The 20,958-nt window shown below is 41.2% G+C and overlaps 1 protein-coding gene across 1 annotated transcript in view; it reads right to left on the bottom strand.

Annotated features, from left to right (window-relative positions):
- ATL3 (atlastin GTPase 3) overlaps positions 1 to 20,958 on the bottom strand; it is a 43,063-nt gene that overhangs the window by 11,835 nt on the left and 10,270 nt on the right. The window contains 6 exon segments of the mRNA XM_070766098.1: positions 1,972 to 2,064; positions 3,220 to 3,276; positions 4,033 to 4,083; positions 6,236 to 6,340; positions 9,197 to 9,340; positions 12,575 to 12,792. Coding sequence (XP_070622199.1) covers positions 1,972 to 2,064; positions 3,220 to 3,276; positions 4,033 to 4,083; positions 6,236 to 6,340; positions 9,197 to 9,340; positions 12,575 to 12,781 — 657 coding nt within the window. The 5' untranslated portion in view covers positions 12,782 to 12,792.

Consider the following 20,958-nt stretch of genomic DNA (forward strand, 5'->3'; position numbering starts at 1 on the left):
GGCCCAGAAAAACAAACACCGACTTATTTATTCATTCATTTATTTAAATTTCTACCACAACCACCCCAACTCGCTAGGGCAGTGATGGCGAACCTTTTTTACCTCAGGTGCCGAAAGAACGTGCCTGCGTGCATACTATTGTGCATGCGCGAATGCCTGAGGAAAGCGAAAACAGCTTCCCCCGCCAACCCGGAGGCCCTCTGGAGGCCGGAAACGGCCTGTTTCCCAACTTCTGGTGGTCCCTGTAGGCTTGTGTTTTATTATTTATTTCTTTATTTCTTTATTAGATTTGTATGCCGCCCCTCTCTGTGGACTCGAGGCGGCTCACAACAAACATAGAATACACAGTAAAATGAATTTGATCCAATTAATTACAATTAAAAGACTTAAAAAGATCCTAAAAACTTATCATTCACTCAATAGGTCACTCTAAATAGGGGCGGGGGTGGCAAAGATGAGTTTTCAAACTTTTTCGGAAAGCAAGGAGGGTGGGGGCAGTGTGAATCTCTGGGGGGAGCTGGTTCCAGAAAGCCGCGGCCCACACAGAGAAGGCTCTTCCCCTAGATGCCTCCAGCCGGCATTGTCTGGCTGACGGGACCCTGAGAAAACCCACTCTGTGGGACCTCACTGGACGCTGGGATTCGTGCGGCAGAAGGCGGTCTCGGAGATAATTTTGCCCTCCCCAGGCTCCAAAGACTTCCCTGGAGCCGGGAGAGGGTAAAAATGCCTTCCCTCATCCATCCCTTCCGGAGGCTCTCTGGAAGCCAAAAACGCCCTCCCAGAGCCTCAATGAGAACCAAAAATCAGGTAGCCAAAAATCACATGCACGTTGGAGTTGAGCTAGGGCAACGGCTCGCGTGCCAGCAGATACGGCTCTGCGTGCCATCTGCTACCTATAAAAAAAGAAAGGAAGGAAGGAAGGAGGGAGGGACGGAGGGAGGGAAGGAAGGAAGAAAGGAAAAAGAAAAAAAGAAAAAGAAGGAAGAATAAAAAGAAGAAAGGAAGGAAGGAAGGAGGGAGGGACGGAGGGAGGGAAGGAAGGAAAAAGAAAAAAAGAAAAAGGAGGGAAGAATAAAAAAGAAGAAAGAAAGAAAGAAGGAAAGAAAAAAGAAAGAAAGAAAAAGAAAAAAGAAGAAAGAAAGAAAGAAGGAAGGAAAAAGAAAAAAAGAAGAAAGGAAGGAAGGAAGGAAAGAAAAAAGAAGAAAAGAAGGAAGGAAGGAAAGAAAGAAAGAAAAAAGAAGAAAGAAAGAAAAGAAGAAGAAAGAAAGAAGGAAGGAAGGAAAGAAAAAGAAGGAAGAAGGAAGGAAGGAAGGAAAAAGAAGAAAGAAGGAAAGAAAGAAAAAGAAGAAAGGAAGGAAGGATAGATAGATAACCAGACAGACAGACAGACAGTCAGGATGAATGGAAAGATTAAGATAAAAATGAATAGATAATTGAATGAATAGATAGATAGATAAACACAGACAGACAGGATGGATTATTGATGGAAAGATTAAGCTAAAAATGGATACATAATTGAATGGATAGCTAGATAGATGCAGATGGACAGAGCAATAAGTGATGGATGATGGAAGGGAGGGAGGGAGAGAGAGAGAGAGAGATGGATGGCTAGATAATAGATTGATAAAGAGGTCACCCAGATGGACAGATAGACCAACAGGTGAGATGACAGGTTCGCCATCACTGCCCTAGGGACTCAGGGCGGCCCACAAAAAAAACACCAGGTATAGATCAATAGGTTAAAGTCCTCCCAGTACCACACAAGCCTGGGGAACTCACCGCCAGTCCGGCTACCGCCTCTAGCAGCGCAGGCAGGGCTGCTGTAATGCAGCTGGGAGGCAGATACGTCAGCAACAGACCCAGCTGAACCCCTGAATCCAACTTTGAGAGGAGAGACTCACACCCAACAATCTCCAGGGCAGGGATCCTGCAAGGACTAGCCCAGAATTTCAGGAGTTTATTTTGATTTACCTCCAGGCGTTTATCGAGGAAACTCATGCCGCCCTCCAAGCCGTAGTTATACTCGTATGGAAAGCTCCAATCTCGCACCAGGAACATCAGCGTCTGCATTAAGAGAGAGGAGGGTCAAAATTAAACATCTGCACCCCTGTGGCAGCTGTGGCCAGAACAGAAATCTCCCCTTTCTGCAGGATAGGTAGGATAAGTACCAGTGTTATGTGGTGTGGCGGCTAAAATATGTGAGGAACGGTTGCAGGAATTGGGTGCATCTAATTTATTTATTTATTTATTATTATTCAAAGTGTTCGGAAACTTCAGATCGTGCAGAATGCAGCTGCGAGAGCAATCATGGGCTTTCCCAAATTTGCCCATGTCACACCAACACTTCGCAGTCTGCATTGGTTGCTGATCAGTTTCCGGTCACAATTCAAAGTGTTGGTTATGACCTATAAAGCCCTTCATGGCACCGGACCAGATTATCTCAGGGACCGCCTTCTGCTGCACGAATCCCAGCGACCAGTTAGGTCCCACAGAGTGGGCCTTCTCCGGGTCCCGTCAACTAAACAATGCCGCTTGGCGGGACCCAGGGGAAGAGCCTTCTCTGTGGCGGCCCCAGCCCTCTGGAACCAACTCCCCCCAGAGATTAGAATTGCCCCCACCATCCTTGCCTTAGGGGGAACTGAGATACTCTTTCCCCCTTGGGCTTTACAATTTTATGCATGGTATGTCTGAATGTATGTTTGGTTTTTACTTTAATGGGTTTTTAATTGTTTTTACTATTTGATTATTGTGTATACTGTTCTAATATTGTTGTTAGCCACCCCGAGTCTCCGGAGAGGGGCGGCATACAAATCCAATAAATCAATCAATCAAATCAATCAATTATTATTATTTATTATTATTTATTATTTATTTATTGGATTTGTATGCCGCCCCTCTCCGCAGACTCCAAAGAAGGGGTGATAGGATAGCCGTGTTCCAATATGATCTGTCACAATCCGAGGTTAGTTGGGGGAAAAGATCAGAAGCAACGTGAGAAAATATGACTTGACCGAAAGAGTAGTAGATGCTTGGAACAAACTTCCAGCAGACGTGGCTGCTCAATCCACAGGAACTGCTTTCGTCTCGGATTCAAAGTTTTGTGTTTTTTTTTCTCCCCCTGTGGCTGTGAGTTCCACAGATGAATTATAAATGGAGGCCAAGGTTGTCTAGGCAGACTCCTGTTCCCTCCTCCCCATTTTTGATTGACCACATACATACCTGGAATGGCTTGAGAAAGATTTCGTCCATGGCCAGACGCCCGTATTCGGTAAAAAGCTGCACAACATAAAGAGAAAGAAAGCAACAGTGAGGGCTAGTTGCATGGAGTAGGGCAGTAGTCCCCAAACTATTTTCTATGAATAAAATGCAGTATTTTGTTAGTAACTAATATCAATCATCAAAAAAGTTGCAAAAGTTTTTTTCCCTAATTTTGTCATCCAGTTACATTCATTTTCTTTTAATTAAATTCCCTCCTTAATGTTCCTTCAAAAAGTACACCAGTTATATTTCTAACTTATTAACCATTATGCCAAAGTGCTTCCTTCTTTCTTTATACATTTTTATGTAAGCCAAGAAAACCTACAATCAGATGTTAACAAAAGAAAATTGAAAACAAAACATAAACATATATGAATTTCAGACTTCTTCCCCCCCTCTAAATAGTACATTCCCATTTTGTTTTTTACTTTGAAATAAGGTATGTGCAATGTAGTTAGTGCACTACAGGGTTTTTTTATAGTCCGGCCCTCCAATAGTCTGAGGGACAGTGAACTGGCCTCCTGTGTAAAAAGTTTGGGGATCCCTGGAGTAGGGTATGAGTTCAATCCTAGGTAGAGGGAGATATTTTTCTCTCTCTGGGCACAAATGAGAATAGATCTGCTGAACAAAACTCCGCAGCGGCAACAAGAAGGGCAATGGGCCAGTAAAATGATCTGCTAGCTCCATTCAGTTGCACAGACTCCACCCTGCAAGGATTGTTAAAATATGGTGACGCTGTTGATTGAGGACTAGTTGCATGAAAAGATCACATACCTGCAGCTGCTGGAGGTCATCTTCTTGGATGTTTTGGGACAAGTTGTAGATCTGGAAAGGAAAGGAATGGCGTAGACAATTATTTGGTAAGCAACTGCAGCATAAAAAGGGTTAGACAATTATTGGCCACTTGTTTAACAACCACATGACTTAGCCATTATAAAGCCCCAGCCTGAATTTGGTTATAAATCAAGGACTACCTGTATTGTGTTAATGCTTTGTAGGGTTACTATGCATTGAATCCCAGTGACTGATTAGGTACCAGAGTCCCGTCAGCCAGACATGTTGCTTGGCCGGGCCAAGAGGAAGAGCCTTCTCTGTGGGGGGCCCGGCCCTCTGGAATCAGCTCCCCCTGGAGATTTGCACTGCCCCCCACCCTCCTCGCCTTTCGTAACAGCCTTAAGACTCACCTATATCGCCAGGTTTGTGGCAATTATGTCTCAGCCCCCTGGACAACGAAATGAGATATGTGTTGTATGATTGAACTGATATGGTTGTTTTTAAATATTGGGCTTTTAGATTGCGATTTTAAATTTCATCAGATTTGCCGTTGTACTGTATTGTTATATGTTTGGGACCCATACCACATTTCTGACATTAACCTCCTCGAAAATGTCCAAAGATACTTCACCGGAGAGCCCTTCACTCCTCTACCCGAAACAGAATTCCCTACGAAACTAGACTTACAATCCTGGGTCTTGAAAGCTTAGAACTGCGACGCCTTAAATATGATCTAGGTATTGCCCACAAGATCATATGCTGCAAAGTCCTGCCTGTCAAAGGCTACTTCAGCTTCAACCACAACAACACAAGAGCACACAACAGATTCAAGCTTAATATTAACCGCTCCAAACTTGACTGTAAAAAATACGACTTTAGTAATCGGGTTGTTGAAGCGTGGAACTCATTGCCGGACTCCGTAGTGTCATCCCCTAACCCCCAACATTTTACCCTTAGACTATCCATGGTTGACCTCTCCAGATTCCTAAGAGGTCAGTAAGGGATGTACATAAGCGCACTAGAATGCCTTCCGTCCCCTGTCCTATAGTCTCTCCTATATCTCGTATATCTTCTGTACTATATCCTCTATAACATTCATTGTGTATTATTGTGTATTGGACAAAATAGATAGATAGATAGATAGATAGATAGATAGATAGATAGATAGATAGATAGATAGATAGATAGATAGATAGATAGATAGATAGATAGGCGCACCAGAGTGTCTTCCGTTCCCCTGTCCTATAGTCTCTCCTATATCTCCTATATCTTCTCTACTATATCCTCTATAACATTCATTGTGTATTATTGTGTATTGGACAAAATAGATAGATAGATAGATAGATAGATAGATAGATAGATAGATAGATAGATAGATAGATAGATAGGCGCACCAGAGTGTCTTCCGTTCCCCTGTCCTATAGTCTCTCCTATATCTCATATATCTTCTCTACTATATCCTCTATAACATTCATTGTGTATTATTGTGTATTGGACTAAATGAATGAATGAATGAATGAATGAATGAATGAATAAAAATAAAATAAATTAAATAAATAAATAAATACTGTGAGCAGCCCCGAAATATGTTAAAGGGTTAAATAAGGTTCAGGAGGGAAGTGTTTTTCATAGCAAAGTGGACACAAGAACAAGGGGGAACAATGTGAGGTTAGTTGGGGGAAAGATCAAAAGCAACATGAGAAAATATTATTTTACTGAAAGAGTAGTAGATCCTTGGAACAAACTTCCAGCAGACGTGGTTGGTAAATCCACAGTAACTGAATTTTAACATGCCTGGGATAAACATATACCCATCCTAAGATAAAATACAGGAAATAGTATAAGGGCAGACTAGATGGACCAGGAAGTCTTTTTCTGCCGTCAGTCTTCTATGTTTCTATATATAATATATAGAAATAATTGAATGGATCGCTAGATAGGTGATAGATGCAGATGGACAGAGCAACAAGTGATGGATGGCGGAGGGGAAGGAGGGAGGGAGGGAGATGGATGGAGAGATAATAGATTGATAAAGAGGTCACCCAGATGGACAGAAAGACCGACAGGTGATGATAGACAGACATCTGAGTCTCTTGGGGCATCAAGACCTTTAGCTAACTTCTCCCACTCGTGGTACCCCATGCCAATCATGGCCAGCTGCAAACAGTGGGACTTTGTAACAGGTGAAGAGGCGGCAGCTCACCTGAACGGAGCTGGTCATGGTGCTGAGCGCAAAAATGGTGGCGCAGTCTTTGACGGTGGACTGGCTGTCAAAGGCTCCTTGCGTGTCCATCAGCACCACAGCCACCTGCAAAGCAAGAGGCAAATTCTTGAATATTTACAAATTCACTGTCGGAATTCAGGCCTTGCATTTTCAAGGTGAAGGTTCGAATTGGGTCATCACCATGTGTCCTCAACAAGCCTGGACCAATGGGTCGATCTACAGAATTAGCTGAGTAAGGGGATTCTCTGTCAGAGGGGAAATTACACCAGATGTCCTTCCTGAGATGTAAAAACAAAACAAAACCCAAGACCTTTGGTTTCCTCTCGTACAGAAGAAATGATTTTTGTAGCAGACCCATCAAACAGCTTAACCAAAGAATGTTCTTTGAAAATGTTTTGTTTTCAAATTCCCTACCCACTTTTAAACATAATGGAGGATCTCAAAAAGAGATTAGGAATAATAATAATAGTAGTAGTAGTAATAATAATAATAATAATAATAATGATAATAATAATAATAACACAATAATAATGATGATGATGATAATAATACAATAATAATGATAATAATAATACAATAATAATCATAATAATCATAATAATAGTCCATAATAATAACAAAATCCAGCATATCAATCTTGTTTGCTATGTATTAGTTTTTTGTGAATAATAACAAAAATAAGAATAATAAGAACAACAATAATAAGAACAGAGTTGGAAGGGACCTTGGAGGTCTTCTAGTCCAACCCCCTGCTTAGGAGGGAAACCCTACCCCACTCCAGACAAATAGCCCAGTGTTTGAGCATTCACAACTTCTGGAGGCAAGCTGTTCCATGGATTAATTTTTCAGTCAGGAAATTTCTCCTTAGTTCTAAGTTGATTCTCTCCTTGTTTAGTTTCCACCACCATCCATCATCTATGTATGTATGTATGTATGTATGTATGTATGTATGTATGTATGTATCTATCTATCTATCTACCTATCTATCTACCTATCTATCTACCTATCTATCTAATTTCTCTATGTACCTATCTGTCGTATCTCTGTCTGTCTATCTATTCATCCATTTATCTATCTATCTTATCGCTCTATTTATCGATCTCTCCAAACCATCATCTATGTATGTATGTATGTATGCACGCACGCACCTACCTACCTACCTACCTACCTACCTACCTACCTACCTATCTATCTATCTATCTATCTATCTATCTATCTAATTTCTCTATGTACCTATCTGTCGTATCTCTGTCTGTCTATCTATTCATCCATTTATCTATCTATCTTATCGCTCTATTTATCTATCTCTCCAAACCATCATCTATGTATGTATGTATGTATGCACGCACGCACCTACCTATCTATCTATCTATCTATCTATCTATCTATCTATCTATCTATCTATCTAATTTCTCTATGTACCTATCTGTCGTATCTCTGTCTGTCTATCTATTCATCCATTTATCTATCTTTTTCGCTCTATTTATCTATCTCTCCAAACCATCATCTATGTATGTATGTATGTATGTATGTATGTATGTATGTATCTATCTATCTATCTATCTATCTATCTATCTATCTATCTATCATCTATCTATCTATCTATCTATCTATCTATCTATCTATCTATCTATCTATCTTTGGAGAATAGGTTGACCCCCTCTTCTTTGGGGCAACTTCTGAGATATTGGAAGGCTGCTATCATGTCTCCCTTTGTCCATCTTTTCATTAAAACTGGAGATACCCAGTTCCTGCAACCGTTCTTCATATGTTTTAGTCTCCAGTCCCCTCCTCTAGTCTAGAGAAAAGAAGGGCCAAGGGTAACATCATAGCAGTGTTGCAGTATTGGAGACGTTGCCCCAAAGAATTTGGGGGGGGGGGGGGGGGAGAGATCAAGCTGTTTTCCAAAGCATCAGAAGGCAGGACAGGAAGCAATGGATGGAAACTAACCAAGGAGAGAAACAACCTGGAATTAAGGAGAAATTTCCTGACAGTGAGGACAATTCACCAGGTTTGCCTCTGATTCGTCCAAGGAGACAAAGGCTCTGGTTTTAGCCCTGAAGCTCAGGTCTAATTTCTGTTGTTGTTGTTGTTGTTTTTAGAAACTTTTATTTATACACATATATACAAAAGACGACATTTAAAAACATTGGATGTTTGTGTAGTGAATCTGTTTTCCATTTCTTATTGTGCTCACAACCTATTACATGGCTGTATTTATTTTTTCTTAACCCTTTATCACCAAGAAATATCTTATATTTTCCTCTTTTTTAAAATATATACTGTACAGTGGTACCTCTGCTTACGAACTTAATTGGCTCCGTGACCAGGTTCTTAAGTAGAAACGTTTGTAAGAAGAAGCAATTTTTCCCATAGGAATCAATGTAAAAGCAAATATTGCGTGCGATTGGGGAAACCACAGGGAGGGTGGAGGCCCTGTTTCCTCCCAGGAAATTCCTAGAGAGGCCCCACGGAGGCTTCTCCCTGCCTTTTCTGGCCCTGTTTCCTCCCAGGAGATTCCTAGAGAGGCCCCACGGAGGCTTCTCCCTGCCTTTTCTGGCCCTGTTTCCTCCCAGGAGATTCCTAGAGAGGCCCCACGGAGGCTTCTCCCTGCCTTTTCCGGCCCTGTTTCCTCCCAGGAGATTCCTAGAGAGGCCCCACGGAGGCTGCTCCCCGCCTTTTCCGGTTAGTTTCAGACGGTCGGGTTTGTAAGTGGAAAATGGTTCTTGAGAAGAGGCAAAAAATCTTGAACACCTGGTCCATATCTAGAAAAGTTCATAAGTAGAGGCGTTCTACCAGTGTACGTATATTTTCTGATTACATTTGTTACGTTTTCCTTTTTTCCAACCAACAATAGTTGGCCAAACTATTGTTGGTCAGATCTAATTTCTGGAAGCTGCTGCTTTATAATTTTCCCTCCGTAGCCATTCCCGTTTTCACCTTCTTCCCGTTGGGTTTCATGACGATGAAGACTTCGCTCCAGATCTGAATGCCGGTGGTCTCGGGGTCGGAGCCCCCCCTCCACGAAAAGCCCGTCAAGGGCTCAGTCTCCACCCCCAGCCAATCAAGATTGATATCTTCTTTCTGTAGGGAAGAAAACAAAACACAGCAGCATCAGAATGAAGCCTTCAACAAAAAAAAAAACCTTCTGAGGATCATAAGGTTAGGTTAGGTTAGGTTTATTGGATTTATATGCCGCCCCTCTCCGCAAACTCGGGGCGGCTCACAACAATAATAAAAAACAGTACAGTACATAATACCAAATCCAATGCCCACCCATCTAGTTACAATTTAAATTAATAATCTCATAAAAACAGTATATATAAAAAACAGGCACAAAGTCAATCAATCAACAAAACAACATGGGCAAGGGGGAGGTGTTTTAGTTCCCCCATGCCTGATGGCAGAGATGGGTCTTAACAACTTTACGAAAGGCAAGGAGGGTGGGGGCAGTTCTGGTCTCCAGGGGGAGCTGGTTCCAGAGGGCCGGGGCCCCCACAGAGAAGGCTCTTCCCCTGGGTCCCGCCAGACGACATTGTTTAGTCGACGGGACCCGGAGAAGGCCGACTCTGTGGGACCTAACCGGTTGCTGGGATTCGTGCGGCAGGAGGTGGTCCCGAAGATATTCTGGTCCGGTGCCATGAAGGGCTTTATAGGTCATAACCAACACTTTGAATTGTGACCGGAAACTGATCGGCAGCCAATGCAGACTGCGGAGTGTTGGAGTGATATGGGCATATCTTGGAGAAGCCCATAATTGCTCTCGCAGCTGCGAAGACCTAAATTCCCGACACACAAACACATTATGGCACCTCCAGCCAAATTTTTTTATCCAATCCTTGAATACAGCTCATCTGTCTGGAACCCACACCGCATTTTGGACATAAACACATTAGAAAATGTCCGGAGATACTTTACGAGAAGAGCCCTCCGCTCCTCCACTCGCAACACAATACCCTACGCAACCGGACTTACAATCCTAGGCTTAGAAAGCTTAGAACTACGTCTCCTTAAACAGGACCTAAGCATAGCCCATAAAATCATCTGCTACGAAGTCCTTCCTACTTCAGCTTCAACCACAACAACACAAGAGCACAGAACAGATGCAAACTTAAAGTGAACCGCTCCAAACTTGACTGCAGTAAATACGACTTTAGCAACCGATGTGTGGAACTCACTACCTGACTCTGTAGTATCATCATCTAACTCCCAAAACTTTGCTCTTAGACTGTCCACTGTTGACCTCTCCCTATTCGTAAGAGGTCAGTAAGGGGTGTGCATAGGTGCACCAGCGTGCCTTCCGTCCCCTGTCCTAATGTTCCTCTCTTACTAGTATCATGTATATGAATATTATTATATCTTTATATACCACCAATACGTACTTGAGAGAGAAAGAAAGAAAGAAAGAAGGAAAGAAAGAAGGATGGAAGGAAAGAAGGAAGGAAAGAAGGAAGGAAGAAAGGAAGAAAGGAAGAAAGAAAGAAAGAAGGGTGGAAGGAAAGAAGGAAGGAAGAAAGGAAGAAAGAAAGATGGAAAGAAAGAAAGAAAGAAAGAAAGAAAGAAAGAAAGAAAGAAGTCCCAGAACCGAAAGGACCACAACTCCCATCATTCCAGGTCAGCTTACCGCTGAAATCTGAGGCATCCTAAAACCCTATTGGGTCAAAGGAAGATTTTTCTTTTCTCTTAAGACAGACGGGAAAAAAACTTTCTTTTTTTTTTTACAAAAATGAAAAAGGGGTTTAAACTTTTTTCGGGACAATAAGATGGGGGGGGAGAAATGGGGATGGGAGGAGGCTCACTAAAGCTTTCGATCAAATGGCCAAGTTACTTGGCAGAAATCTGGGGGTGTTAAATACGATTTGTGTACTCCCCTCTGGGAAAGCATAGCTGCATGGGGCAGGGTCAGAAAGATTAATAATAATAATAATAATAATAATAATAATAACAACAACAACAACAACAACCAACAACAATAATAATAATAATATTGTGGGGTCTTTGATGTGCTCTGAGCTTGTTTATTTTCTTCCAAATATTTCTTGACCCAACTAGATAATATTATCAGTGCTATAAGGAAATGATGATTGTGTAGAGGAGGAGGAAGAGATGGAGGAGGGGCAAGAGGAGGAGAAGAAGAAGAAGAGGAAGAAGGAGAAGGAGGAGAAGAAGAAATAGAAGAAGAAGAAGAAGAAGAAGAAGAAGAAGAAGAAGACATAGAAGAAGAAGAAATAGAAGAAGAAATAGAAGAAGAAGAAGAAATAGAAGAAGAAGAAGAAATAGAAGAAGAAGAACAACAACAACAACAACAACAAGAAGAACAAGAAGAACAACAACAACAACAATAACAACAACAACAAGAACAAGAAGAAAAAGAAGAACAACAAGAAGAAGAAGAACAACAACAACAAGAAGAAGAACAAGAAGAAGAAGAACAAGAAGAAGAAGAAGAAGAACAAGAAGAACAACAACAACAACAACAACAACAAGAACAAGAAGAAAAAGAAGAAGAAGAAGAAGAAGAACAACAACAAGAACAAGAAGAACAAGGAGAAGAAGGAGAAGGAGAAGATTTGGACCTCAGTTTCTGATCCCTGAGTTCAAACTATTAGTCATGGGAGCAAAATAGAAGCCTTGCATTACCAGAAAGCTCTTGCGCAACCTCCCCACCATGCTATAGATCATAGACTGATTGCAAAGCCACAAGCCACGGCTTGCTAAATCACGTTCTCAAACTGGAAAGCAGCTCCCCTCAGATTTTTATTAATATTGTTTCTTCATTGCTTATTTGACCCCTGTGACAATCATTAAGTGTCGTACCACATGATTCTTGACAAATGTCTCTTTTTCTTTTATGTACGCTGAGAGAATCTGCACCAAGACAAATTCCTTGTGTGTCCAATCACACTTGGCCAATAAAAATTCTATTCTATTCTATTCCATCCCATTCCTATCCTTCTCTATTCTATTCTATTCTATCATTCTCTATTCTATTCTATTCTGTCCTTCTCCATTCTACTCTATTCTATCCTTCTCTATTCTATTCTATTCTTATTCTATTCTATTCTAATGGCCTGCAGTACCGCACTCTACCTGCTGCGCCACCTGCATTTTGTAGATGACTCGGACTGGTACTGACTACGATATTTGATAAATGTAAATAATATTTGTATACTCAAGCTATCTGGGTCTGGTTATATGTAGTACTACTCATATCTCGGGGTTATTAGCTGGATATCTTCTGCCTCCACCGTTTCCCTCTGTATAGCCCTTTGTAACTTAGGAGTAGCACAGCTGATCATCTAACGCGGTCAACCTTACCTGTGTGTACAGGTAGCGCAGGAGGAAGTCCAGCAGGAAAGACTTGCCCTTGCGGAAAGCGCCCGCCACGGAAACGACCACCACGTCGAGGTCACGGATGGCATCTTGCAGCAGGACTTGGCTCAAGGCCGTCTCGTCCAACTCAAAGGAGTGCTCTTCCTTGTGGACCACGACGACCTGAACAGGACCCGGCTTGGTTACCCCCATGGCATCTCCTCCTGTTCCGGCCAAGGGGAAAAAAGAAGGAAAATACATGTACAAGTAGGTCTCGACTTACGACGGTTCATTTAGTGACTGTTCAAAGTATCAACGGCATTGGACCAGAATACCTCCGGGACCGCCTTCTGCCGCACAAATCCCAGCGGCCGATTAGGTCCCACAGAGTGGGCCTTCTCCGGGTCCCATCGACTAAGCAATGTCGTCTGGCGGGGCCCAGGGGAAGAGCCTTCTCTGTGGCGGCCCCGGCCCTCTGGAACTAACTCCCCCTGGAGATCAGAACTGACCCCACCCTCCTCGCCTTTCATAAGTTGTTGAAAACTCACCTTTGCCACCAGGAAATTGACACCTCCCCATACTATTTGGTTTATGTTGTGTGGGTTGTGTGATTTTTTTTATTATAAGGGTTTTTTAAATTGTGTTTTTAAATACTGGATTTGTACGTTGTTGATTATTGTTGTGAGCCGCCCCGAGTTTTCGGAGAGGGACGGCATACCAATCTAATTAAATAATAATAATAATAATAATAATAATAATAATAATAATAATGTTGTTGTTAGTATTATCAATGGCACTGGAAAAAGCTACTTACAGGGTGTCCAGGGGGAAAAGCATTTATGAAATTCCCTGATATTTCACTGACATTTCCCTGTAACTTGCGAACGAGTTAAGAAGGTGCGGTCGTAGATGACGTCATACCAAACGGCTAAGCCGTGGAGAAATATCCGTAGCTGAGGAAGCAAGTTGTTGCTCGCTTGGATCATGATTAAGGCCGTAAATTGTGTGGGGTCAGAGTTGGCTTCATTTGGGTACGGGCAGACATGCAGCTCCTAATAAATAACTGGATTTCTTTTAAAGCTTGGCTTGAGGCTCATGGTTTAATTAGAACATCTAGGGAACCGTGACATCCCTGTGGTCACAAGATCCAAAATTCAAATGCTGGCAAATGCCTATTTATTCCAGAATTTGGGCAGTAAAAAGAGATGTTTTAGGGGCTGAAGCGAAGGCCCACTGGTCTTTTAAAATACATAATTAAGGCAAAACACAATTCAGAAATATCCGACTAAAACAAGAGACAAGAATGCTTTGTCCTCGGAAATTCTTCCACTCTGATATTATTTCCATGGCTAAACATTTTCCATTCCCAAACACAAAACCTTCCTCGCCAAACAGAGGCATTTCAACGTCGCAATTCCCCCACATAAACACACACACACCAAACCACAACTTATATAATACCCTTGTGGTTGTTTGAGCTTGCTTCGGGGCTTTGTTTTGTGACTACACAATGCCTTACAATGTAAAGAATGTGGATATTTACATTGTGGAGATCCGGCTAGCCTCAAAACGTTTTTGATTTTTAAAAACCTATTATTTATTTATTTATTTATTTATTTATTTATTTATTTATTGGATTTATATTTATGCACTAAACCACTGAGAGCGCATAACAGATCATAATAAGAACACGTTATTGATCTTCTTTCCAGAACGCATTTATTTCAGTTCAATTTTCTGGACTCCTGGAAAACCAATTAAGAGATATTTTTATAGCAAGGCCCTGGAGTTAAAAAGCTATCTGTCTGTCTGTCATCTGCCTACCTACCTATCATCGGTGGCACAGTGGTTAGAGTGCAGTACTATAAACTATTTCAGTTTGGCAGATCGAATCTCTGTAGGCTCAAGGTTGATTGAACCTTCCGTCCTTCCGAGGTGGGTAAAATGAGGACCCACATTTTTTTTTTTTTGGGGGGGGGGGGGGGAAGGAATATGCTAGCCCTCTGTAAACCGCCTAGAGAGGGCTGTATAGCACTGTGAAGCGGTATATAAATCTAAATGCTATTGCTATCCATCTACAGTATCTATCATCTATCTATCTATCTATCTATCTATCTATCCACCTACCTATTATCTACCTACATCATCTATCTACTACAGTATCTATCTACCTACTGTATCTATCATCTATCTACAGTATGTATATATGTATCTATCTACAGTATCTGTCATCTATCTACAGTATGCATGTATGTATGTATGTATGTATGTATCTATCTACCTACCTACCTACTTACCTATTATCTACCTACTTATCATCTATCTACTACAGTATCTATCTACCTACAGTATCTATCTTCTGTCTACAGTATGTATATATGTATCTATCTACAGTATCTGTCATCTATCTACAGTATGTATGTATGTATGTATCTATCTATCTATCTACCTACCTACCTACTTACCTATTATCTACCTACTTATCATCTATCTACTACAGTATCTATCTACCTACAGTATCTATCTTCTGTCTACAGTATGTATATATGTATCTATCTACAGTATCTGTCATCTATCTACAGTATGCATGTATGTATGTATGTATCTATCTATCTACCTACCTACCTACTTACCTATTATCTACCTACTTATCATCTATCTACTACAGTATCTATCTACCTACAGTATCTATCTTCTGTCTACAGTATGTATATATGTATCTATCTACAGTATCTGTCATCTATCTACAGTATGTATGTATGTATGTATGTATGTATCTATCTACCTACCTACCTACCTACTTACCTATTATCTACCTACTTACCATCTATCTACTACAGTATCTATCTACCTACAGTATCTATCTTCTGTCTACAGTATGTATGTATCTATCTACAGTATCTGTCATCTATCTACAGTATGCATGTATGTATGTATGTATGTATCTATCTATCTACCTACCTACTTACCTATTATCTACCTACTTATCATCTATCTACTACAGTATCTATCTACCTACAGTATCTATCTTCTGTCTACAGTATGTATATATGTATCTATCTACAGTATCTGTCATCTATCTACAGTATGCATGTATGTATGTATGTATCTATCTATCTACCTACCTACCTACTTACCTATTATCTACCTACTTATCATCTATCTACTACAGTATCTATCTACCTACAGTATCTATCTTCTGTCTACAGTATGTATATATGTATCTATCTACAGTATCTGTCATCTATCTACAGTATGTATGTATGTATGTATGTATGTATGTATCTACCTACCTACCTACTTACCTATTATCTACCTACTTATCATCTATCTACTTATCATCTATCTACTACAGTATCTATCATCTATCTACAGTATGTATATATGTATCTATCTACAGTATCTGTCATCTATCTACAGTATGTATGTATGTATGTATGTATCTATCTATCTACCTACCTACCTACTTACCTATTATCTACCTACTTATCATCTATCTACTACAGTATCTATCTACCTACAGTATCTATCTTCTATCTACAGTATGTATATATGTATCTATCTACAGTATGCATGTATGTATGTATGTATGTATCTATCTATCTATCTATCTACCTACTTACCTATTATCTACCTACTTATCATCTATCTACTACAGTATCTATCTACCTACAGTATCTATCTTCTATCTACAGTATGTATACTGTATATGAATCTATCTACAGTATCTGTCATCTATCTACAGTATGTATGCATGCATGCATCTATCTATCTATCTATCTATCTATCTATCTATCTATCTATCTATCTATCTACAGTACCTATCATCTATTTACCGTATTCATCTATCTCTACCATCTATTTATCTATCAATTGTCTATCAATATCTATCTCATTTATCTTTTATTTATCTTATCTACCAAAGGGTTAAATAAAATTCAGGAGGGAAGTGTTTTTAATAGAAAAGTAAACACAAGAACAAGGGAGCACAATCTGAGCTTAGTTGGGGGGAAAGATCAGAAACAACGTGAGAAAATATTATTTGACTGAAAGAGGAGTAGATGCTTGGAACAAACTTTCAGCAGATATGGGTTGGTAAATCCACAGTAACTGAATTGAAACATGCCTGGGGTAAACATTTATCCATCCTAAGATAAAATACAGGAAATAGTATGAGGGCAGACTAGATGGACCAGGAGGTCTTTTTCTGCCATCAGTCTTCTATGTTTTTATTTATCTTATATATCTAATCTCTCTCCCTCTCTTGTCTCTCTTATCTATTTCCATCCATCCAGAGTATTTATACATATATACCCAACAGATACAAGAAACAGGTATTGCAGGTTCCTAGGTTATAGTAAGATCCACACAACAATCTTATCTATATAGGCTATGAGTTTTCCAATTCTGGTTGTTGTTCTTTTAAAAGGAACAGAGATAATCAGCCACCTCCCATGGATGCCGCACAAATCCCAGCGACCGGTTAGGTCCCACAGAGTTGGTCTCCTCCGGGTCCCGTCAACTAAACAATGTCGTTTGGCGGCACCCAGGGGAAGAGCCTTCTCTGTGGCGGCTCCGACCCTCTGGAATCAGCTCCCTCCAGAGATTAGAACTGCCCCCACCCTCCTTGCCTTTCGTAAACTCCTTAAAACCCACCTCTGCCGTCAAGCGTGGGGGAACTGAGACATCTCCCCCTGCCTATGTAGTTTTAGTGCATGATATGACTGTATGTATGTTCTTATATATTGGGGTTTCTTGTTTTTTAGACTTTTTAAATGTATTATTGTTATTATAGATTCCAACTACTGTATTAGATTTGTTATTATATATTGTTTTTATCATTGCTTGTAAGCCGCCCCGAGTCTACGGAGAGGGGCGGCATACAAATCTAATTAATAATAATAATAATAATAATAATAATAATAATAATAATATCTGAATTGGTTTTCCTCCATCACTCCAGAAAGTTGGACTAGACCGGTGTTTTTAAAACCTGGCAACTTGAAGACGGGTCGAAGTCCGCCCATCTTAAAGCATCCAAGTTTCAAAACTACTGCACTAAATGAACCTCGTGTTCCCGTCCCAGTGTGTAATTCAATGACACACTTTATTGTTTGAAAACATAGCAAATAAACATAGTGTTTTTTCTCTGGGATGCAGCCGTTCTGAACGGCCAAGCAACAGGATGAAAAATAGCATTTCTTCCCCCCTAGTAGCGGTCTGATCGAATCCCACGAAATCTTAACAGTGATTTGACAAAATATATAGATGTGTAGAGATGGATGAAATTACAAACACAATTAAGGGAATTAAAAGTAAAAGAATTAAAACGAACAGGGCACAAATGGATTCTAAAGAAAAACTAAAAATGTAACTATGTATAGTATCAGTATAGTATATAGAAAGAATAGCAAATACCTTATAATATTAATAGAAACGAAATACAAGCATTTTCTGTCTTTTTTTCTATGCTAAAAATGTATTCTACTTATGGTGTTTATATTGAAATGTATACAATTTTATAGAAGAGATAGGGAAGTGAATGATATACAGTGTTCCCTCGATTTTCGCGGGGGATGCGTTCCGAGACCGCCCGCGAAAGTCGAATTTCCGCGAAGTAGAGATGCGGAAGTAAATACACTATTTTTCGCTATGAACAGCATCACAAGCCTTCCCTTAAAACTTTAAACCCCTAGACTGCAATTTCTCATTCCCTTAGCAACCATTTAGATTATTACTCACCATGTTTATTTATTAAAGTTTATTAAAAAAAATATTTATTAAAGGCAGACGATGACATATGACGTCATCGGGCGGGGAAAACCGTGGTACAGGGGGAAAAACCGCAAAGTATTTTTTAATTAATATTTTTGAAAAACCGTGGTATAGCCGTTTCGCGAAGTTCGAACCCACGAAAATCGAGGGACCACTGTATACAAAAGGTAATTGAAATGAAACGGAATAAGATCTGTAAAACCCAAACGAAACATGTGAGAATTTTTTTTAAAAAGCAATAAAGAAACTTTTTTTTAAGACTTAAAAAGATAAAATAGCATTTCTCCCCCCCTAGTAGTGGTCTGATCGTATCCCACGAAATCTTAACAGTGATTTTTTTTGGCACACAAAAGCCAAGTATAATTCTTGCTCTACCAATCCACCGGGCCAAGAAAAGAAATATAGGTACTTCTCGACTTATGACCGAAATTGACCCTGGCATTTCTGTTGCTAAGTGAGACAGTTGTTAAGTGAAATCTGCTCCATTTTACAATATTGTTTTATCGCTTGTTGTGAGCCGCCCCGAGTCTTCGGAGAGGGGCGGCATACAAATCTAATAAATTATTATTATTATTATTATTATTATTATTATTATTATTATTATTTACCATCTTTCTTGCCATCGGTGTTAAGCGAACCACCGCAGTTTAGTTAGTAACATGGTTGTTATGTAAATCTGAGTTCCCTGTTGACTTCTCTCATCTTCTTCTTCTCCATCTTCTTCTTCCTCTTCTCCTCCTCCTCCTCATGGGCTCATCTGGGGATTCATGCTAAGGAGGGCCAGTGGCCAAGGAGTGCATCCATTTGAAGGCTGATCCCATCCTTGGATGCTCCAAAGTGTTCCAGGCGGTCCATTGCCATAGCAACGGAGCAGAGTTCCAGGAAAGCACAATTGCCGAGATGTTTTGCATCCTCCCAGCCGTTCCTCTTCCACGCGTTAATTCGCACTGGAGCAAATTCAACCGGCATTTTTTTCCCCCTCCCTCAGCAGTAGGGCACAAAGAAAGAATACAGTGGCACCTCTACCTAAGAAGGCCTCTACTTACGAACTCTTCTAGATAAGAACCGGGTGTTCAAGATTTTTTTGCCTCTTCTCAAGAACCGGTTGAAGTGCCGTTGTAACTTTGAACGTTCACTAAATAAACGGTTGTAAATTGAAGACTGTAGCAAAAGCATTTAGACTTACAGTGGTACCTCTACCTAAGAAGGCCTCTAATGATGAACTGGTGTTTCTTCTTAAGAAACACTTTCTACTTACAAACCCGAGCCTCCGAAACTGTCACCGGAAAAGGCAGGGTGGAGCCTTTTTAGGAATCTCCTGGGAGGAGAAACAGGGCCGGAAAAGGCTGGGAGAAGCCTCCGTGGGGCCTCTCTAGGGACCTCCTGGGGGGAAACAGGGCCGGAATAGGCGGGGAGAAGCCTCCGTGGGGCCTCTCTAGCAACCTCCTGGGAGGAGAAACAGGGGTGGAAAAGGCGGGAAGAAGCCTCCGTGGGGCCTCTCTAGGAACCTCCTGGGAGGAAACAGGGCTGGAAAAGGCAGGGAGAAGCCTCTGTTGGGCCTCTCTAGCAACCTCCTGGGGGGAAACAGGGCTGGGAAAGGCAGGGAGAAGCCTCTGTGGGGCCTCTCTAGCAACCTCCTGGGGGGGGAAACAGGGCCGGAAAAGGCAGGGAGAAGCCTCTGTGGGGCCTCTCTAGCAACCTCCTGGGGGAAAACAGGGCCGGAATAGGCAGGGGGAAGCCTCCGTGGGGCCTCTCTAGGAATCTCCTGGGAGGAAACAGGGCCGGAAAAAGTTTTATTCATCTTGAGGTTTCATTATTATTATTATTATTATTATTATTATTACTATTACAGTATTACTATTATTATTATTATTGCTATGAGTTACTCACAAGAGTCTTTCCCCCTCCTATCTGTTTAAGGATGGCTGGGTCAGGCGTTCTTGGAAACGACATGTCTTTTGGCCAAGAAAATTGGGACTTCAAGCTACAGCCCTTCCTTTTAAATGTTGCCTTCTCCAGGACAAAATTCCATCTCCTATCAGCATCAGAGGTGAATGTAGCACTAATGCCTCGAAACATCTGGAGAACATCAGGTAGGTTGCTTTTAAAGGTAAAGATTTATGCTACTCGTTCCTGACTGTAGGGGGCGGTGCTCATCTTCTGTTTCAAAGCCGAAGAGCTAGCGCTGTCTGGGAAGAAATTTCCATGCTCATGTGGCCAGCATGACTACTGCAGTGCTCTCTACATGGGGCTAACTCTGAAGAGCGTTTGGAAACTACAAATTGTGCAGAATGCAGCCACGCGAGCAGCCATTGGCTGCCGATTGATTTTTGGATGCGATTCAAAGTGTTGGTTATGCCCTATATGGCATGGGACCAGATTACTTATGGGGCTGCCTTCTGCTGCATGAATCCCAGCTACCGGTGAGGTCCCACAGAGTCGGCCTTTTCCAAGTCCCATCAACTAGACAATGTCGCTTGGCGGAGCGTAGGGGAAGAGCCTTCTCTGTGGGGGCCCCGGTCCTCTGGAATCAGCTCCCCCCCGGAGATTCGTACTGCCCCCCAACCTCCTCGTCTTCCGCAAGAATCTGAAAACCTATTTATGCCGCCAGGCTT

Source organism: Erythrolamprus reginae, chromosome 13 (assembly GCF_031021105.1).
Source record: "Erythrolamprus reginae isolate rEryReg1 chromosome 13, rEryReg1.hap1, whole genome shotgun sequence".
NCBI lineage: Eukaryota > Metazoa > Chordata > Lepidosauria > Squamata > Dipsadidae > Erythrolamprus > Erythrolamprus reginae.